Source organism: Oncorhynchus gorbuscha, linkage group LG19, assembly GCF_021184085.1.
Source record: "Oncorhynchus gorbuscha isolate QuinsamMale2020 ecotype Even-year linkage group LG19, OgorEven_v1.0, whole genome shotgun sequence".
NCBI classification, from domain to species: domain Eukaryota; kingdom Metazoa; phylum Chordata; class Actinopteri; order Salmoniformes; family Salmonidae; genus Oncorhynchus; species Oncorhynchus gorbuscha.
Window position 1 is genome coordinate 397,613 of NC_060191.1, and position 17,077 is coordinate 414,689.

The window sequence follows — 17,077 nt, forward strand, 5'->3', positions numbered from 1 at the left end:
CCTCTGCTTTATCTGCCACGGAAACTCATGTTTTTTTGCTCCACAGTTGAAACACAGGAAAGAGGGCCACCTCTTGGCGGTTACTAGGAAGTTCATATGAAATAACAAAACTTGCACACAAAAAAGCTTCCATCTTGGTGTGCTAGTCTATTACGTCTTAACATGGCAACATTTGTCAAGTAGAATTCTATTCCGCAGCATGTGTTGATGTATTCTAATCTCTCGTCTATTGTTTCTGGACAAACACGCTGCTGTTCCTAGCAATAAGTCCTGAGATGATGAGGGTGCCAGAATCATCCAATCAGAGAGAGAGTGTATGATGAATGGCTTCTGTAGAAGGAAGACTTCCTGAAATGGCTACAGGTAATTCTACTTCCTGCCCCCAACATACAATGTGACGCTGCTCAGATCCCGAGTCTGCAAGATGTTCCGCGGGTGATAGTGTTTCAGATTAGAACAGGAGTGACGATTTGTTCTGTTGCAGACTGCATAAAGTTGCATGCAGTTTCACATACAGTAAAATGTGTAGGATTTGAGTAATTGGCAATTTGCCTTTTTAAGAGTACAGTGTATTTGCACTCACAAAAAGTACATCTGCATTCCGTCTTAAACGTGAAGACCAAAACTGTACATCTCCTTTCCAAATGAATTGAGAAGGATACAGTACCTTGCAGTGACTGCACTTGGCTCGTTTCCCCAGCAGACACTATATAGCTGCACTACCGGTCAAAAGTTGTAGAACACCTACTCATCCAAGGGTTTTTCTTTATTTTACTATTTTCTACATTGTAGAATAATAGTGAAGATATCAAAACTATGAAATAACACATATGGAATCACGTAGTAACCAAAAAAGTCTTAAAAGTGTTAAACAAATTTAAATATATTTTATATTTGAGATTCTTCAAATAGCCACCCTTTCCCTTGATGACATATTTGCATGCTCTTGGCATTCTCTTAACCAGCTTCACCTGGATTGCTTTTCCAACCGTCTTGAAGGAGTTCCCACATATGCTGAGCACTTGTTGGCTGCTTTTCCAGGTGGGACCAAAAATCTCCAATTTGGACTCCAGACCAAAGGACACATTTCCACCGGTCTAATGTCCGTTGCTTGTGTTTCTTGGCCCAAGCAAGTCTCTTCTTCTTATTGGTGTCCTTTGGTAGAGGTTTCTTTGCAGGATTTCGACCATGAAGGCCTGACTCACACAGTCTCCTCTGAACAGTTAATGTTGAGAAACGTTCTTGAAATGTTCCATATTGACTGATCTTCATGTCTTAAAGTAAAGATGGACTGTAGTTTCTCTTTGCTTATTTGAGCTGTTCCTGCCATAATATGGACTTGATCTTTTACCAAATAGGGCTATCTTCTGTATACCCCCCTACCTTGTCACAACACAACTGATTCGCTCAAGAATGAAAGAAAGGAAAGAAATTCCACAAATGAACATTTAAGAAGGCACGCCTGTTAATTGAAATTCATTCCAGGTGACTACCTCATGAAGCTGGTTGAGAGAATGCCAAGAGTGTGCAAAGCTGTCAAGGCGAAGAGTGGCTACTTTGAAGAATCTAAAATATGAAATATATTTTGATTTGTTTAACACTTTTTTGGTTACTACATGATTCTATGTGTGTTACTTCATAGTTTTAATGTCTTCACTATTATTCTACAATGTAGAAAATAGTAAAAATAAAGAAAAACTCTTGAATGAGTAGATGTCATAAAACGTTTGACCGGTACTGTATGTTTATTCATTTAGTGACTGAGGGCCCTAGAGACATGTCTCTGTGAATGCAGAGGAGAGGAGACGTGGGGACGTGGGAAGGGGTGACGACAACAGCTGCCTCCCACATGGCATCCTATTCCCTATATAGCTCACTTTTTGACCAGCACTATATAGGGAGTAGGGTTACATTTTTGGGACGCACACAACTTCTCTAATTATTGACATTAGTGATTACCCTGCAGCTGTCTGACGCCAAGCCTCAGCGGCTGGCTGCTAAATCATATTTGGCACCGTCGTTATCAGTTGTTTAGGGAAGCGGAGCGAGACAGGAGATTGTAATCGCTGATTGCAATGAACTGAAGTTTGGAGTCAGTTTGTGTGTCTTCTCTCAAGAAGAAGGGTGGGGAAAAGAGAGCGTGCGTGGGTTTATGTCTACAGTACCCGTGTCTGTGTGCGGTGTGTGTGGTATGTGAAATATACGCTAAATTAACATCATATACAGTAGGCCTATATTAAGACCTTGTTCTATAACTCAGTGCTATTCAGAGATTATGGCTGTTTTCCACCTTGTTCTGTTACTCAGTCTATTCAGAGATGATGGCTGTGTTCCACCTTGTTCTGTTACTCAGTCTATTCAGAGATGATGGCTGTTTTCCACCTTGTTCTGTTACTCAGTCTATTCAGAGATGATGGCTGTGTTCCACCTTGTTCTGTTACTTAGTCTATTCAGAGATGATGGCTGTTTTCCACCTTGTTCTGTTACTCAGTCTATTCAGAGATGATGGCTGTTTTCCACCTTGTTCTGTTACTCAGTCTATTCAGAGATGATGGCTGTTTTCCACCTTGTTCTGTTACTCAGTCTATTCAGAGATGATGGCTGTGTTCCACCTTGTTCTGTTACTCAGTCTATTCAGAGATGATGGCTGTGTTCCACCTTGTTCTGGTACTCAGTCTATTCAGAGATGATGGCTGTTTTCTACCTGGCTGTTCTGTTACTCAGTCTATTCAGAGATGATGGCTGTGTTCCACCTTGAATATTTGCCAACTGTAGCCTACAACACCAACATCCCCCTTACTTAATCCCTGGCAAATGAAACAGACCCCCTTTCGACAAGCTGTTAGAAAGGTCCTGATAACATCCTGAAGCTCCTCAGACTTTAATCTTCCTCTCCCATTCAGCAGCACCAGAAACAATATGTCCTGTATATCATATGGTTCCCATTGGTTCAGCTGGTGGGCATTGTCCCAAATGGCACCCTATTTGACCAGAGCCCTACGGGTAGTGGTCAAACGTAGTGCACTATATACAGTAGGGAGTATGGTGTCAGAGTACTACAGTATATAGGGATTGGGTGCCATTTGGGAGCAGCTCTAATGTGTCTGAGTAATGCAGGGGAGGTGTGTTTACTTACATTACTGTCATCTTCTGTGTCACTCACTTCCTCTGCACGGCGCACACAGCAGCCTGGAGGAGAATATCCACACGCATTTCAAAGTTGTCTTTGCAGGCTGTAGCTTTTACAGCATCGCTCTTAGGGTTGCAAAATTCCGGTAACAAAGAATAAATTCCCAGATTGTCCAGAATACCTAGTTGGACGATTCTGAATTTCTTGATTATTCCCTCCTGATTTCAGAAATCCTCTAACTGTTTTTTTGGGAAAACCAGGGAATTTATTGATTATTCCCTCCTGATTTCAGAAATCCTCTAACTGGGTTTTTGGGAAAACCAGGGAATTTATTGATTATTCCCTCCTGATTTCAGAAATCCTCTAACTGGGTTTTGGGAAAACCAGGGAATTTATTGATTATTCCCTCCTGATTTCAGAAATCCTCTAACTGGGTTTTTGGGAAAACCAGGGAATTTATTGAAAGTTCCCGGCATTTTGCAACTCTAGCTCTGACAGAAAGCAGAACCCTCCGACTGGGTCTGAACTGACATAGGCAGAAGAAGAAGATGGAGTATTTTTCCATTATCATTTTTTTGTGCAATGGGTTCAATGGGATGATACCCAGTTGTCCTTAATCTTTTCACATGGTTTTCTATAACAGGACGTTTCCATTGAGTGAAAGTCCCTCCTGGTTTCAAGTGGGTTAATGACTGAGATGATTAATGACATGTGGAAATTGTCTCTACCCCCTTAGTTCATATAAATGCCAAAATTACATATTTATTTTCTGACCTCGAAACCAGTCTCACAACTGTTCAGTTAACCATGACACTTGTTGCCTAATGTTAAGGTATTGCTTCTAGGGCCCTTGGGGTTCATTTTGATCCAGCACCAGAAAATACAACTGCCTCCATATTCGCCCTACAGCCCAAAAGTCTGTCTCACTGGTGTGGTATGAGATGTTTAATGTACGAGTTTGTTTTACCGTTCTCCCATCACTTACTTAGTTTATTGAAAGATCACAGGAGCCTAAATGAATATGAAGTCATCCTGCAGCGAAGGGTCTGTCTAAACAACACTTAGAATGTCCTCAAACGTTCAATTCATGATGTCCAGTCCAAACCACTTGGACTGGAATGAAACAAACATTCAACCTGCGTCTCTTGGACATTGCAGGCAACAGAGTTCTAATTCCATGTCTTAACTCAGGTCCAGCAGAGTAGGGGTCCTTTGTGCTGTGTTTGGTTCCTGCTCGTTTTCAGAAGGGACCATTCAATGAAACACAGCTCCCTGGGCTTTGTCATGGTGGCACAATGTTTAGGAGGCTGGGACGAGGAGAGCTGACTAGGACTGCATTAGGCTGGGACGAGGAGAGTTGACTAGGACGGCATTAGGCTGGGACGAGGAGAGTTGACTAGGACGGCATTAGGCTGGGACGAGGAGAGTTGACTAGGACGGCATTAGGCTGGGACGAGGAGAGTTGACTAGGACGGCATTAGGCTGGGACGAGGAGAGTTGACTAGGACGGCATTAGGCTGGGACGAGGAGAGTTGACTAGGACTGCATTAGGCTGGGACGAGGAGAGTTGACTAGGACTGCATTAGGCTGGGACGAGGAGAGTTGACTAGGACTGCATTAGGCTGGTGGTCTCCAATGCCCACAGACTGTTCATAGTAAACACCCTGGGAAGATGGGTAACACTTGTGTTGCTATTATACCTGTGTAATAACACTGTAATTAAACCAGTAACAGAGTTGTATTAGCATGTTGTTACATAATACTTCAGTAAATACATTATTTTGACAGTTTCAATAATGCAACTGGTTTGATACCACAAATTGAGTCAGCACAGCTCACAGCAATAGACTTTTCAGCTCATTCTGCTGAACATCAATACTTTTTGTGTGATAACAGAGTACTGACAGTGCAAGAGAAATGAGGGCCCTCACAGGAAATGTGGAAAAAGTTGAGACTCATTCTGGAAGATGAATGTGTCTAGAAGAGGTTCACTCATGGGTCATTACTTAGCTGATACCAGAGACAGACTGGCCATAGGACAGTTCTGGCAAATGCCAGATGGGTCGTCCATCTTTAGCCCGGTGGGCCTGTCTGAATTGGGCTTTTTCCGGCGAATTATTATTATTATTCTGGCTAATAATTGAGACCTCGAGGGAAAAATGGACCGGTGTTCCCCAATCTGTCCCTGAATGGTACTGTACTGAAATGATGTTTTCCAGTCTAGAAGTGTCAAGTGGAATCATCAAACTAACTTCTCACTTCAAATGATCTTTGTTATGATTTATTTGTATTTATTTTTTTATTTAACCAGGTAGGCCAGTTGAGAACAAGTTCTCATTTACAACTGCGACCTGGCCAAAATAAAGCATAGCAGTGTGAACAGACAACACAGAGTTACACGTGGAGTAAACAATTAACAAGTCAATAACACAGTAGAAAAAAGGGGGAGTCTATATACAATGTGTGATTCACTTTGGTTGTCCTTGCTAACTTAATGTTTGTATTGATGTAAATAATGGAATATGTGTTTTAAAGAGATCCCAGATCTGGAGTTGAAATGCAGTCATATGTGCCTCATGGCTGTTATAGGAGGATGCCACTTGATTGTTCTCATTTGTATGAAACCCTCTGAAATCAGTTTTTGTGAAAAAGACTTACCAATTTCCAGTTACTTTTTTTCAGTCTCACAGGAATAAATTCCGGGATATTCCACAAGACTGTATTCGCTTCCCAAATGGCACCCTATTCCCTTTTAGCACACTATAGTGCCCCCTGGTCAAAAGTAGTTCACTATAAATGGAACAGGGTGCCATTTAGGACATTTAGGACAAGGACTCTCTGTGGTACAGAGAGTCCTTGTTTAGTGATGTCACAGTTGATGTAAACTTAGGAAGACTTCCTCTCTAAGTATCCTCAGCTAAAAGACCGGGGACCGGATTAGTTAGTGTGATGCTGAGCGGAAGAGCAGACCGGGAGGCTAAGGCACAGAGAGACAGAACTGTGGGGTTTCCTTTGAAATGTTTACATATGGGAAGAGTGCAGAGCCGTATGCTGGGGAGCAGAGGACCAGAGGTAAACAGTGAAATGAGGCGTTGACACAGTAGAGGCATAAACTAGGAAGCCTTAGTGGCAGTGAGGTTCTGGACTGAGGAGGCCCTGGTCTCTCTACTAACCTCAAGGGGACCAAGACGTAACCTCAAACTGGCCAACAGATTTATTGATCTCCTCACTCTTCTCTAGGCGTTGAGGTAAGTAGGGACATTCTTTGTTTATTCACTCTTTCTTGGAAAAGATGTGAGTTCTTTCTGACTGAGACGTATCAGTGCAATATTGTTGACTGATGATGATGGAAGTTTTTTGCAACACTGAGTAAGATTCACTTTATGTAACAAACTCTGCTTGTTACTGACACTTAAATGGTTAGAGGCTATTGCCTTATATGGTGTTTATGTAGATTAGGCTACATCATGGGATTTCACCCATGTGATTCTACATCCTGCCTGAAACAAGACATGTTCAGAGCTCACACAGGGATATTTATTTGCACAAGGTGTTTCTGATCTGTTGGGATCCCTGACTGAACTTAGTTTGCTGTCTCTATATCAGGACATGACATCCTTTAAACTTTTAAAGCCCCCATGCAGTCTTTTTAATTGTATTTTTTAATCATTACTGTATGTCTAATAAGTCCCTGTGTGTTTATTTAATAAAATAATTCCAAAATATATTTTTTATCATTTAGTTCCCTGAGCCTCTTTTGGCCATAGAAATGATCAGTCTGATCATGTGTGTGTAGGAAACACATTCTCTATATATAATATATTGTGCATACTCGCATAAAAAGGTCACTGTGTTGAAATATGATTTTTTTAAACAGGAAAATCCGGTTTAACGGCACTGTCCCTTTAAGTTAAAAGGCAGTCCTCTGACAATCATCTTATAAAGTCACTATCATAACTTAATCATTACTTATATCGAAAGATTGCTGGATGGAATCCCCGAGCTGACAAGGTAAAAGCTCTCCTTCTGCCCCTGAACAAGGCAGTTAACCCACTGTTCCCTGCTAGGCCGACAAGGTAAATATCTGTCATTCTGCCCCTGAACAAGGCAGTTAACCCACTGTTCCCTGCTAGGCCGACAAGGTAAATATCTGTCATTCTGCCCCTGAACAAGGCAGTTAACCCACTGTTCCCTGCTAGGCCGACAAGGTAAATATCTGTCATTCTGCCCCTGAACAAGGCAGTTAACCCACTGTTCCCTGCTAGTCCGACAAGGTAAATATCTGTCATTCTGCCCCTGAACAAGGCAGTTAACCCACTGTTCCCTGCTAGGCCGACAAGGTAAATATCTGTCATTCTGCCCCTGAACAAGGCAGTTAACCCACTGTTCCCTGCTAGGCCGACAAGGTAAATATCTGTCATTCTGCCCCTGAACAAGGCAGTTAACCCACTGTTCCCTGCTAGGCCGACAAGGTAAATATCTGTCATTCTGCCCCTGAACAAGGCAGTTAACCCATTGTTCCCTGCTAGGCCGACAAGGTAAATATCTGTCCTTCTGCCCCTGAACAAGGCAGTTAACCCACTGTTCCCTGCTAGGCCGACAAGGTAAATATCTGTCATTCTGCCCCTGAACAAGGCAGTTAACCCACTGTTCCCTGCTAGGCCGACAAGGTAAATATCTGTCATTCTGCCCCTGAACAAGGCAGTTAACCCACTGTTCCCTGCTAGGCCGACAAGGTAAATATCTGTCATTCTGTGGCCACTTTGCTCTCGTTGCTTTTGACAAATTACATTATTAATTTCATTATACCCTCAACTGAGCATGTTATACTCATTTGCTTGGATGTTCTAAATTCTTCTTCAATGTAAATGTAGTAGTCAAATATTATCTCGCTATGATGCATATATATACAGTGCAATTGGAAACTATTCAGACCCCTTGACTTTTTCCACATTTTGTTACGTTTTAGCCTTATTCTAAAATAGATTAAATAAATGTTTTGCCAAATCAATCTACACACAATACCCCATAATGACAGAGAAAAACTGATTTCTTTAAATGTACGAAAATATATTAATAATGAAAACTAGAAATATCTTATTTACATAAGTATTCAGACCCTTTGCTATGAGACTAGAAATTGAGCTCAGATGCATCCTGTTTCCATTGATCATCCTTAAGATGTGTCTACAACTTGTTTGGAGTCCAGCTGTGGTAAATTCAATTGATTGGACATGATTTGGAAAGGCATACATCTGTTTATATAAGGTCCCACAGTTGACAGTGCATGTCAGAGCAAAAACTAAGCCATGAGGTCGAAGGAATTGTCCGTAGAGCTCTGAGACAGGATTGTGTCGAGGCACAAATCTAATTCTGCAGCATTGAAGGTCCCTAAGAACACAGTGGCCTCCATTATTTTTAAATGGAAGAGGTTTGGAACCTCCAAGACTCTTTCTAGAGCTGGCCGCCCAGCCAAACTAAGCAATCGGTGGAGAAGGGCCTTGGTCAGGGAGGTGACCAAGAACCCGATGGTCACTCTGATAGAGCTCCAGAGTTCTGTAGAGATGGGAGAACCTTCCAGAAGGACAACTATTTCTGCAGCACTCCACCAAACAAGCCTTTATGGTAGAGTGGCCAGACGGAAGCCACTCTTCAGTAAAGGGCACATGACAGCCCGCTTGGAGTTTTCCAAAAGGCAAACTCATTCATCCCTCTCCTCTCCCCTGTAACTATTCCCCAGGTCGTTGCTGTAAATGAGAACGTGTTCTCAGTCAACTTACCTGGTAAAATAACGGATAAATAAAACATTTTTAAAAAAGACTCTCAGACCATGAAAAACAAGATTTTCTGGTCTGATGAAACGGATATGGAACTCTTTGGCCTGAATGCCAAACGTCACGTCTGGAGGAACCTGGCACCATCCTTACGGTGAAGCATGGTGGTGGCAGCATCATGCTGTGGGGATGTTCTTCAGCTGCAGGGACTGGGAGACTAGTCTGGATTGAGGGAAAGATGAACGGAGCAAAGTATAGAAGGATCCTTGATGAAAAACAGCTCCAGAGCGCTCAGGAACTCAGACTGGGGAGAAGGTTCACCTTCCAACAGGACAACGACCCTAAGCTCACAGCCAAGACAACGCAGAAGTGGCTTCGGGACAAGCCTCTGAATATCCTTGAGTGGCCCATCCAGAGCCCAGACTTGAACCCGATCGAACATCTCTGGAGACCTGAAAATATATATGCAGAGACGCTCCCCATCCAACCTGACAGAGCTTGAGAGGATCTGCAGAGATCAAATACAGATGTGCCAAGCTTGTAGCATCATACTTCAGGCTGTAATCACTGCCAAAGGTGCTTGAACAAAGTATTGAGTAAAGTGTCTGAATAGTTATGTAAATGTGATATTTCAGTTTTGCTATTTTTAATACATTTTCAAAAATCTGTTTTTGCTTTGTCATTATGGGGCATTGTGTGTAGATTGATGAGGGAAAAAAACAATTTAATCCATTTTAGAATTAGGTTGTAACATAACATTTGGAAAAAGTCAAGAGGTCTGAATACTTTCTGAATGCACCGTATACACTGAGTATACAAAACATTCAGAACCCCTGGTCTTTCCATGACACAGTCTGACCAGGTGAATCTAGATGAAAGCTATGATCCATTATTGATGTCACTTATTAAATCCACTTCAATCATGACGGGGAAGAGACAGGTTAAAGGATTTTTAAGCCATGAGACAATTGAGACATGGATTGTGTATGTGTGCCATTCAGAAGGTGAATGGGCAACTGTATCCACAAGACAAAATATTTAAGTGCCTTTGAACAGGGTATGGTAGTAGGTGCCAGGCGCACCGGTTTGTTTCAAGAACTGTAACGCTGCTGGGTGTTTCATGCTCAACAGTTTCCTGTGTGTATCAAGAATGGTCCACCACCCAAAGGACATCCAGCCAACTTAACACAACTGTGGGAAGCATTGGAGTCAACATGGGCCAGCATCCCTGTGGAATGTATTTGACACATTGTAGAGTCCCTGCCCCAACAAATCGAGGCGTTCCTGAGGGCAAAAGGGGAGGGGTGGGTTGTATACTCAGTGTACATCACATAGCTGGTGAGAATTTCTTTAAAGAATTCCAGATGTCAGTGTGATCAGTCAGTTTCTGCTCTAAGTTAACACGCCTGAGCAGCCTGGCTGTTTCTATTCCTTTCCACTCAGTTGACTTCCCCACGATCTCCCTGCTTTGCCAGTCCCTCGCCTCTTCTCTCTGCCCTAATATGGTTCATTGCAGGCTGTGGGAAGGGGATTGAGGATACAGAGGCCATCTATCTGTGTGTGTGTTGTGTCCGACTATTCCAAACGCACTACGGTCTACTTGGTGTTATACAAAGTGAGACTAAGTAGCTCTTCACAACAGGTACTTAAAGACAGGGGATTGTCTACAATGTATTGTCTTGTATACAATGACACTAATTTAGACTCACTTTGAACCTTGTAGAGAGGTCAGATGTTGAAATAGGTGGGTTTGTTTAAAAGTAATATTTATTGCATGATATCTGTAAGAACCGACGCTGGAGTAGAGAAGCAGGTACGGGGAGTGAACATTTCTTTCTGCACAGACATGGAACAGGACAGGAGCAGCGTCAGAACCAGGTAATAACAAAGACAAACAACAATGAATGCAGAAGCAGAGAAGAGACAGATATGAGGTAACAACACAGGTGATTGAGTCCAGGTGAGTCCAATGAATCGCTGATGCGCGTGACGAGGGAAGCAGGTGTGCGTAATGATGGTGGCAGGAGTGCATAACGCTGGGCAGCCTGGCGCCCTCGAGCACCAGGGAGGGAGAGCTGGAGCAGGTGTGCGTAATGATGGTGGTAGGAGTGCATAACGCTGGGCAGCCTGGTGCCCTCGAGCACCAGGGAAGGAGAGCTGGAGCAGGCGTGTCAGATATCCCTTTAAAGGAAGTTATCAGATAGCTCTGTGTTGGTTGATTTCATACGGTCCCAATCTCAGAAAAGGAGGGCTGAAATGCATAATAATATACTATGATGACACTGCAAATACCAAAAGCCCCACAAGAATGATGTCTGACATCATAGCATCTGTTCTACTCTCTATTGCTCTCTGTGCTGATTCTCTATGAAGAAGTTCACTTTGCCCGAAAACTGAATAATATGAATCATTTGCAATTCTCTATACAGCTGTATTTCCTATGTCAGTCCTGTTCCTATTGCTAGTGTATATTATGTAGCATACGTTTGCTTATTTTTCTGTCTAAAAGCCCACCTTCACTGTTAAATATACAAATAAATGACACCCGTCTCTGATTCCCATGTCTGAGAAAACGAATGGAATTCTTGCTGGTAAATAAACACTTGAAATGAATGGAATAGCTCAGATGCCCTTGTCATTGGCTCGTTAATGGGGTTGATGCCAACAGAAACAAACACTGTGACCGTACCACAATGGGAGTGGATGGTGGAGAAGTAGTGACATTGGTGGCTAGAGTCCAGGGCCCAGGTCAAAGTTGAATAAGTGTTTAGGTAACAGAAGATGCCTGTTCTCATGAGACTCCAGATCCTCAGGAAAGATCTCCCTACCTGATATGTACACACAAACATACGTGGTTACTTTATCTGGGTTGTGTCTCAAATTGCACCCTATTCCCTATATAGTGCACTACTTCTGGCCAGGATGTTGGTCAAAACTACTGGACTATATAAGGAATATGGTGCAATTTGGGATGCAGACCTGGACTGCACACACTGACATCCACATGATCCAATGGAATTGGCTGTATAATGTCCGACAGACTTTTCCCATCCAGTATCAAGTTAGAGTATTTATTTGGATCACCTCATCAAGTAATACAACAACAATGATTGGAATATAATTGTGTCAGCAGGGGGCTGATATTTTGTTCATGAATGTTTTGTAGATGCAGTCTTCAGTCTTTAGAGAATATCACACCATCTAAACATTATTAAAACATGATTATGATATTGGTTTATGTTTAGATTTCCAATAATATTTTCCTGAATATTCCGTGTATGGTTCAGAATTCCTCAACTAAAAATGCCATGATAAATAGGTGTGGGCTAGTTGTGTTGATCTGAAAAATGAACCCACTTAACTCCATATTGTTTTTTTGTGTTTTTTTTCAGGCCGCGGGGTCATCCACAGAACCATGGAGCCTGCCTATACTGGGATGTCACTGTATAACTCAACCTCAACAGTGATGCCCATGGCGACCTCCGCCGGCAACACCAATGTGAGCAGAGAGCCGTACATGCACCGCCTGGCCCATCTAGACGAGGGTCTCTACAATGACTTCTACAGCCTGTGGATCTGTCTGGTGGTGGTCAACACACTCATCTTCATGGTGGGAATGGTTCTCAACACCCTGGCCCTGTACGTGTTCTGCTTCCGCACCAAGCCCAAGACCACCTCAGTCATCTACACCATCAATCTGGCTGTCACAGACTTACTGGTTAACCTCTCCCTGCCCACACGTATCATTCTCTATTACAGTGGGGGAAAGTGCCTCAACTGCTCCTACGTGCATATATTCAGCTACTTTGTCAACATGTACTGCAGCATCCTCTTCCTCACCAGTATATGCGTGGACAGATACCTGGCCATAGTACAGGCTGAGGCCTCAAGGAAGTGGAGGAACCCTAACGTGGCCAAGGGAGTGTGCATTTTCATCTGGCTCTTCGCTATCGTGGTCACCTACTCCTTCCTCACCACGGCGTTCCGACACGCGGGCTGCTGCGTCTCCAAGCTCTTCGTCCTGACCGTCTTCGAGTTCTTCCTCCCCTTGGTCGTCATTGTGGTGTTCACTGTGCGCATCATGTGTGCCCTGTCCAACTCCAGTCTGATGCAGCAGAGCAGAGAGAGGCGCGTGCGGGCCGTGCAGCTCCTCACCACTGTCCTGGTCATCTTCACCATCTGCTTCACCCCGTTCCACGTCAGGCAGGTGCTGGTGTACTTCTACCCCGACATGCCCCACCACGTCATTGTCTACCACGTCACCGTCACCCTCAGCAGCCTGAACAGCTGCATGGACCCCATCGTCTACTGCTTCGTCACCAACAACTTCCAGTCCAGCATGAGGGGCTTCTTCCGCAAGGCGGAGGCAGAGCTGGAGCAGACCAGTGGGAACATCATCAGCATGCAGAATAGCTCCAAGGGCTCGGGGACTGTCACAGCTATCGCTCACAGTGTGATGATGAACGTCCTGTCGTCCTCCTCTCCCCAGCATGGGAACCACATAGCGTTAGACTGAGAAAGGGATGGGAAGATTGAGGAATGGGATGTTCAGTGTTCAGAGAGATGGACTTCTATTGCCTAACTGTGAGACTCTGGAGTGCAATTGACATACTACAGTAGGCTATTCTCCCATTTGAGAACATGCTTTCCTGCTTCTATTATTGTAGCCTATTGTTGGCTTGGAAATGTAAGTACGTGAAGACATTTTCGGACAAGAAACGTTATTTCTCCTGTGTTGGCCTACACCAGTCATGATGGAGGGCATTGACACTGAATATGACCTATAATGTGTTTATTGCAGCATGATTTATTTCTACTGTACAATTATCATCTGAGGAGTATTTGTTTACTTTGATCCTAGATCTTATGGACCTCTGACAAAATAGACAAGTAATATTCTACTGCATTGCTATGGAAACAAATAGAAATATATGATAAACAGCTTCTGTAGATTAATGTGTGACATTGTTGTCACAATACATATTTATCGTCGGCCTTCTCAGAAACTGGTTTTATGCTAAACTTATATTACTGGCAAATATTACCAAACCAATTGTCCAAAAACATATAGAATAAAACATACAAAACCATATTGATTTCATAGCAAGAACTCATTATTATTATATTTATATATTTTATTTTATTTATATATATTTATTGACCTGTGTAGGGTGCCTCGTTTCAGCTGGGACATTAAACAGGTGTCCTGACTCTCTGTGGTCATAAAAAATCCCATGGCACTAAGAGTAGGGGTGTTAGCCTAGTGGTTAAAGCATTGGACCAGTAACTGAAAGGTTGCAAGTTCAAATCCCTGAGCTGACAAGATAAAAACCAATCTATTGTTCTGCCCCTGAACAAGGCAGTTAATCCACTGTTCTTAGGCTGTCATTAAAAATAAGAATTTGTTCTTTACTGACTTGACTAGTTAAATAAAGGTAAAACATAGATGTTTTTAAATAACTAAATCCCCAACCTGGTCCCATTCCATCATGGCCATCTAATCACCTCCCTCATTCCTAATTGGTATAATATAACTCACCTCTCCACCTGATTGGGGTGAGCGTTCTGGCACAAAAATGGTCGCCATGCATCACCCAGGTGGGTGCTGCACATTGGTGGTGGATGAGATGAGTTTGCCCTTTACTATGTAAAGCGCTTTGAGTAACCGTAGAAACGCGCTATATAAATACACTCAATTATTATGTTTCTTACAATTATCACAGGACAAAAAAATTCTACTGAATGTTGTGTACATTTGTTGAATAGCATCCAAGCTTGCCTCCCATTGGATAGAATTAGAGCAATTTAGTGATGTCAGTAGGTACTGCTTTTTTACCGTGGCAATTAATGAGATTGGGCAATGCATTTTGTTTGGACTGGGCATCAGCGTGTCGAAACAACTAGCAAGCTCAGGCTACTCGGGCTCACCGACGACTAAGGAACGTGAATACTTCTTTACATTGGAAAAAGGGATCAGGTATATTCGATTTGTGTATTTTTATCAGCATTCGGTAGCCCATCCCAAGTTAGCTTGTTATCTACGGGTTACATTCATCATAGCTAGCTAAAATACCGTAGCTAATTAGCTAGCTTCTAAGCTAACGTTAACTAGCTAGTTAGCTACCGTCTGATCATGTGAACACACCTGTTCGTTGTATCGTTAGCGTTCGTGAAAGCTTGTACAATCTACTACACACCAACGTTAATAGCAGAGATGGTCTATATTGTAGTGGGCTTTGACGTTAGATATGGGGACAGTAATACCAATAATATACCGGTAACTCATGCCAGAACAGCATAGTTAGCTAACGTTACAGACTGAGGAAGTTAGTTAGCTCTTTAGCTTGCAAACTTGGCTAGCTTATGTAACGTTCGCTAATTTAGCAAGTTATTGATGATAAATACTTATTTCTTACTTCTGAGATAAAAGAACCAGCCAGTCAGCATCTTGACCAGTCCTGTCTACAACGTATCCCAACCATTGAGGTGTAGAATAACGGTCCCAACCTATAGTGTGCAACTGCAGCCCGCTTTAAGAGGGCGTTCCTGCATATGGGCATTACTGCATCTGTAGGAACGCCCCCTCGAGCATCCCATTGGTTCATTCAAGAACCCCCTCCAAAAGGTAAATGAAAGTATTATACGTTTTTCGTCTCCTGTTTACCGGGCAGGTGTTCTACAACACCGGTAGGCAGTGTCCTTCGCTCCTGCCTGCCCTCATCAACAGAACTGCTTTAAAACGATGCCTGACAGGCGGGGGCGAAGGACAGTCTACTAGTCGTCCCCCACTAGTGCGGGAGGCTGGGGCAACACGATGTGCTTGTTAACTAGCTAGCACAGTGTCCTTCGCTCCTGCCTGCCAGACACCTGCCGTCGTTAACATAACTGTAGGAAAACAGTTGCCGGTGTGTAAATCAAAGTTTATTTTTCACGTGTGCCGATAACTAGCTACCATTTTTGCCCTCGCCCCTTCTTCTGTGGGTTTTTTTGGCAGTTGGCATCCAACGTTATGGTGCATTATTGCCACCTACTGTACTGGAGCGCCCCAATCCCCCACCTATGTACCGGAGTCAGTGTCAGTATGGGAGCGGAGCATGCCCAATTTGCGGAGCAAGATTCCCAAAGGCTGGAGCGCACCATGAGCTCAGGGCAGGCCTGGCCCAGCATACATTTGTTGTCTGCAGCTATAGCCCCTTGCTTTAGCTACTGTCATGGAGTTTGCAAAATATTGTCATTTAAAAAAAAAACACACAGGTGCAAAATCAAGGTGACTTACAAAGATGTAATGTCCACAACTAAATAATCATTGTGGAATATGAACAGACACATCTGGAAGCAAGATGGTGTACTTACTATGTGCACATGCTAAAAGGAAGGAAGAGGTGGGTAGTTAATTGTCATTGGATCAAAGAATGTTTAAACCAAAAAAAAATCTGAAGTTTCCTTAATTTTTGTTCTATTATCTATACATTGGGCCATCATTGATTTTGTCCCAATAGGCCTAGCATATTCCAACTTTTTCAAGGAGCTTTTAGTTTTGATTGGGTTATTGTGCCTAAAAACCTTTAAGCCGACTTAAAGAAAATATACTGCATCCCTGCCTAGCCTGGCAAGCGTGGCCAAATGTCCTTGTTTTTGAAAGAAAAGCTTTTTTTTGTCCATTTAAAATAACAACATTGATCAGAAATACAGTGTAGACATTGTTAATGTTGTAAATGACTATTGTAGCTGGAAACAGCTGATTTACAGAGGCCTGTTATGTGCTAGTTAGCGGCCATCAGACTGTTAAACAGCCATCACTAACATAGAGGCTGCTGTCAACATACAGACTCAAATCTTTGGCCACTTTAATAAATGGATTTAATAAAGGTATCACTAGTCACTTTAAATAACGCCACCTTAATAATGTTTACATATCCTACATTGGATTACGATTACAGGCTCAGGATTCGATTACAGGCTCAAAATGGCCAGACACAACTTTCTTCTGAAACTCTTCAGTCTATTCTTGATCTGAGAAATGAAGGCTATTCCATGCAAGAAATTGCCAAGAAACTGAAGATCTCGTACTACGCTGTGTAGTACTCCCTTCTCTGAACAGAGCAAATAGCGCAGTGCTTAGGGTCGTCGTCCTGTTGGAAGGTGAACCTTCTCCCCAGTCTGAGGTCCTGAG

General features: G+C 42.9%; 1 protein-coding gene and 1 pseudogene across 3 annotated transcripts; both read left to right on the forward strand.

Moving 5' to 3' along the window:
• Positions 1 to 97: 97 nt before the first annotated feature.
• On the forward strand, positions 98 to 13,994 carry gpr20 (G protein-coupled receptor 20). Of its 3 annotated transcripts, none has more exons than XM_046315184.1 (2): positions 98 to 363; positions 12,297 to 13,994. In XM_046315184.1, the coding sequence occupies exons 1-2, from the start codon at positions 324 to 326 to the stop codon at positions 13,418 to 13,420; spliced, it is 1,164 nt and encodes a 387-aa protein (XP_046171140.1). In that variant the 5' UTR covers positions 98 to 323; the 3' UTR covers positions 13,421 to 13,994. The 3 variants fall into 3 exon arrangements, with proteins under 3 accessions (XP_046171140.1, XP_046171141.1, XP_046171139.1); XM_046315185.1 differs by lacking the exon at positions 98 to 363 and adding an exon at positions 5,903 to 6,378; XM_046315183.1 differs by lacking the exon at positions 98 to 363 and adding an exon at positions 5,903 to 6,202.
• A 256-nt stretch (positions 13,995 to 14,250) lies between these two features.
• LOC124005699 overlaps positions 14,251 to 17,077 on the forward strand; it is a 30,002-nt pseudogene continuing 27,175 nt past the window's right edge.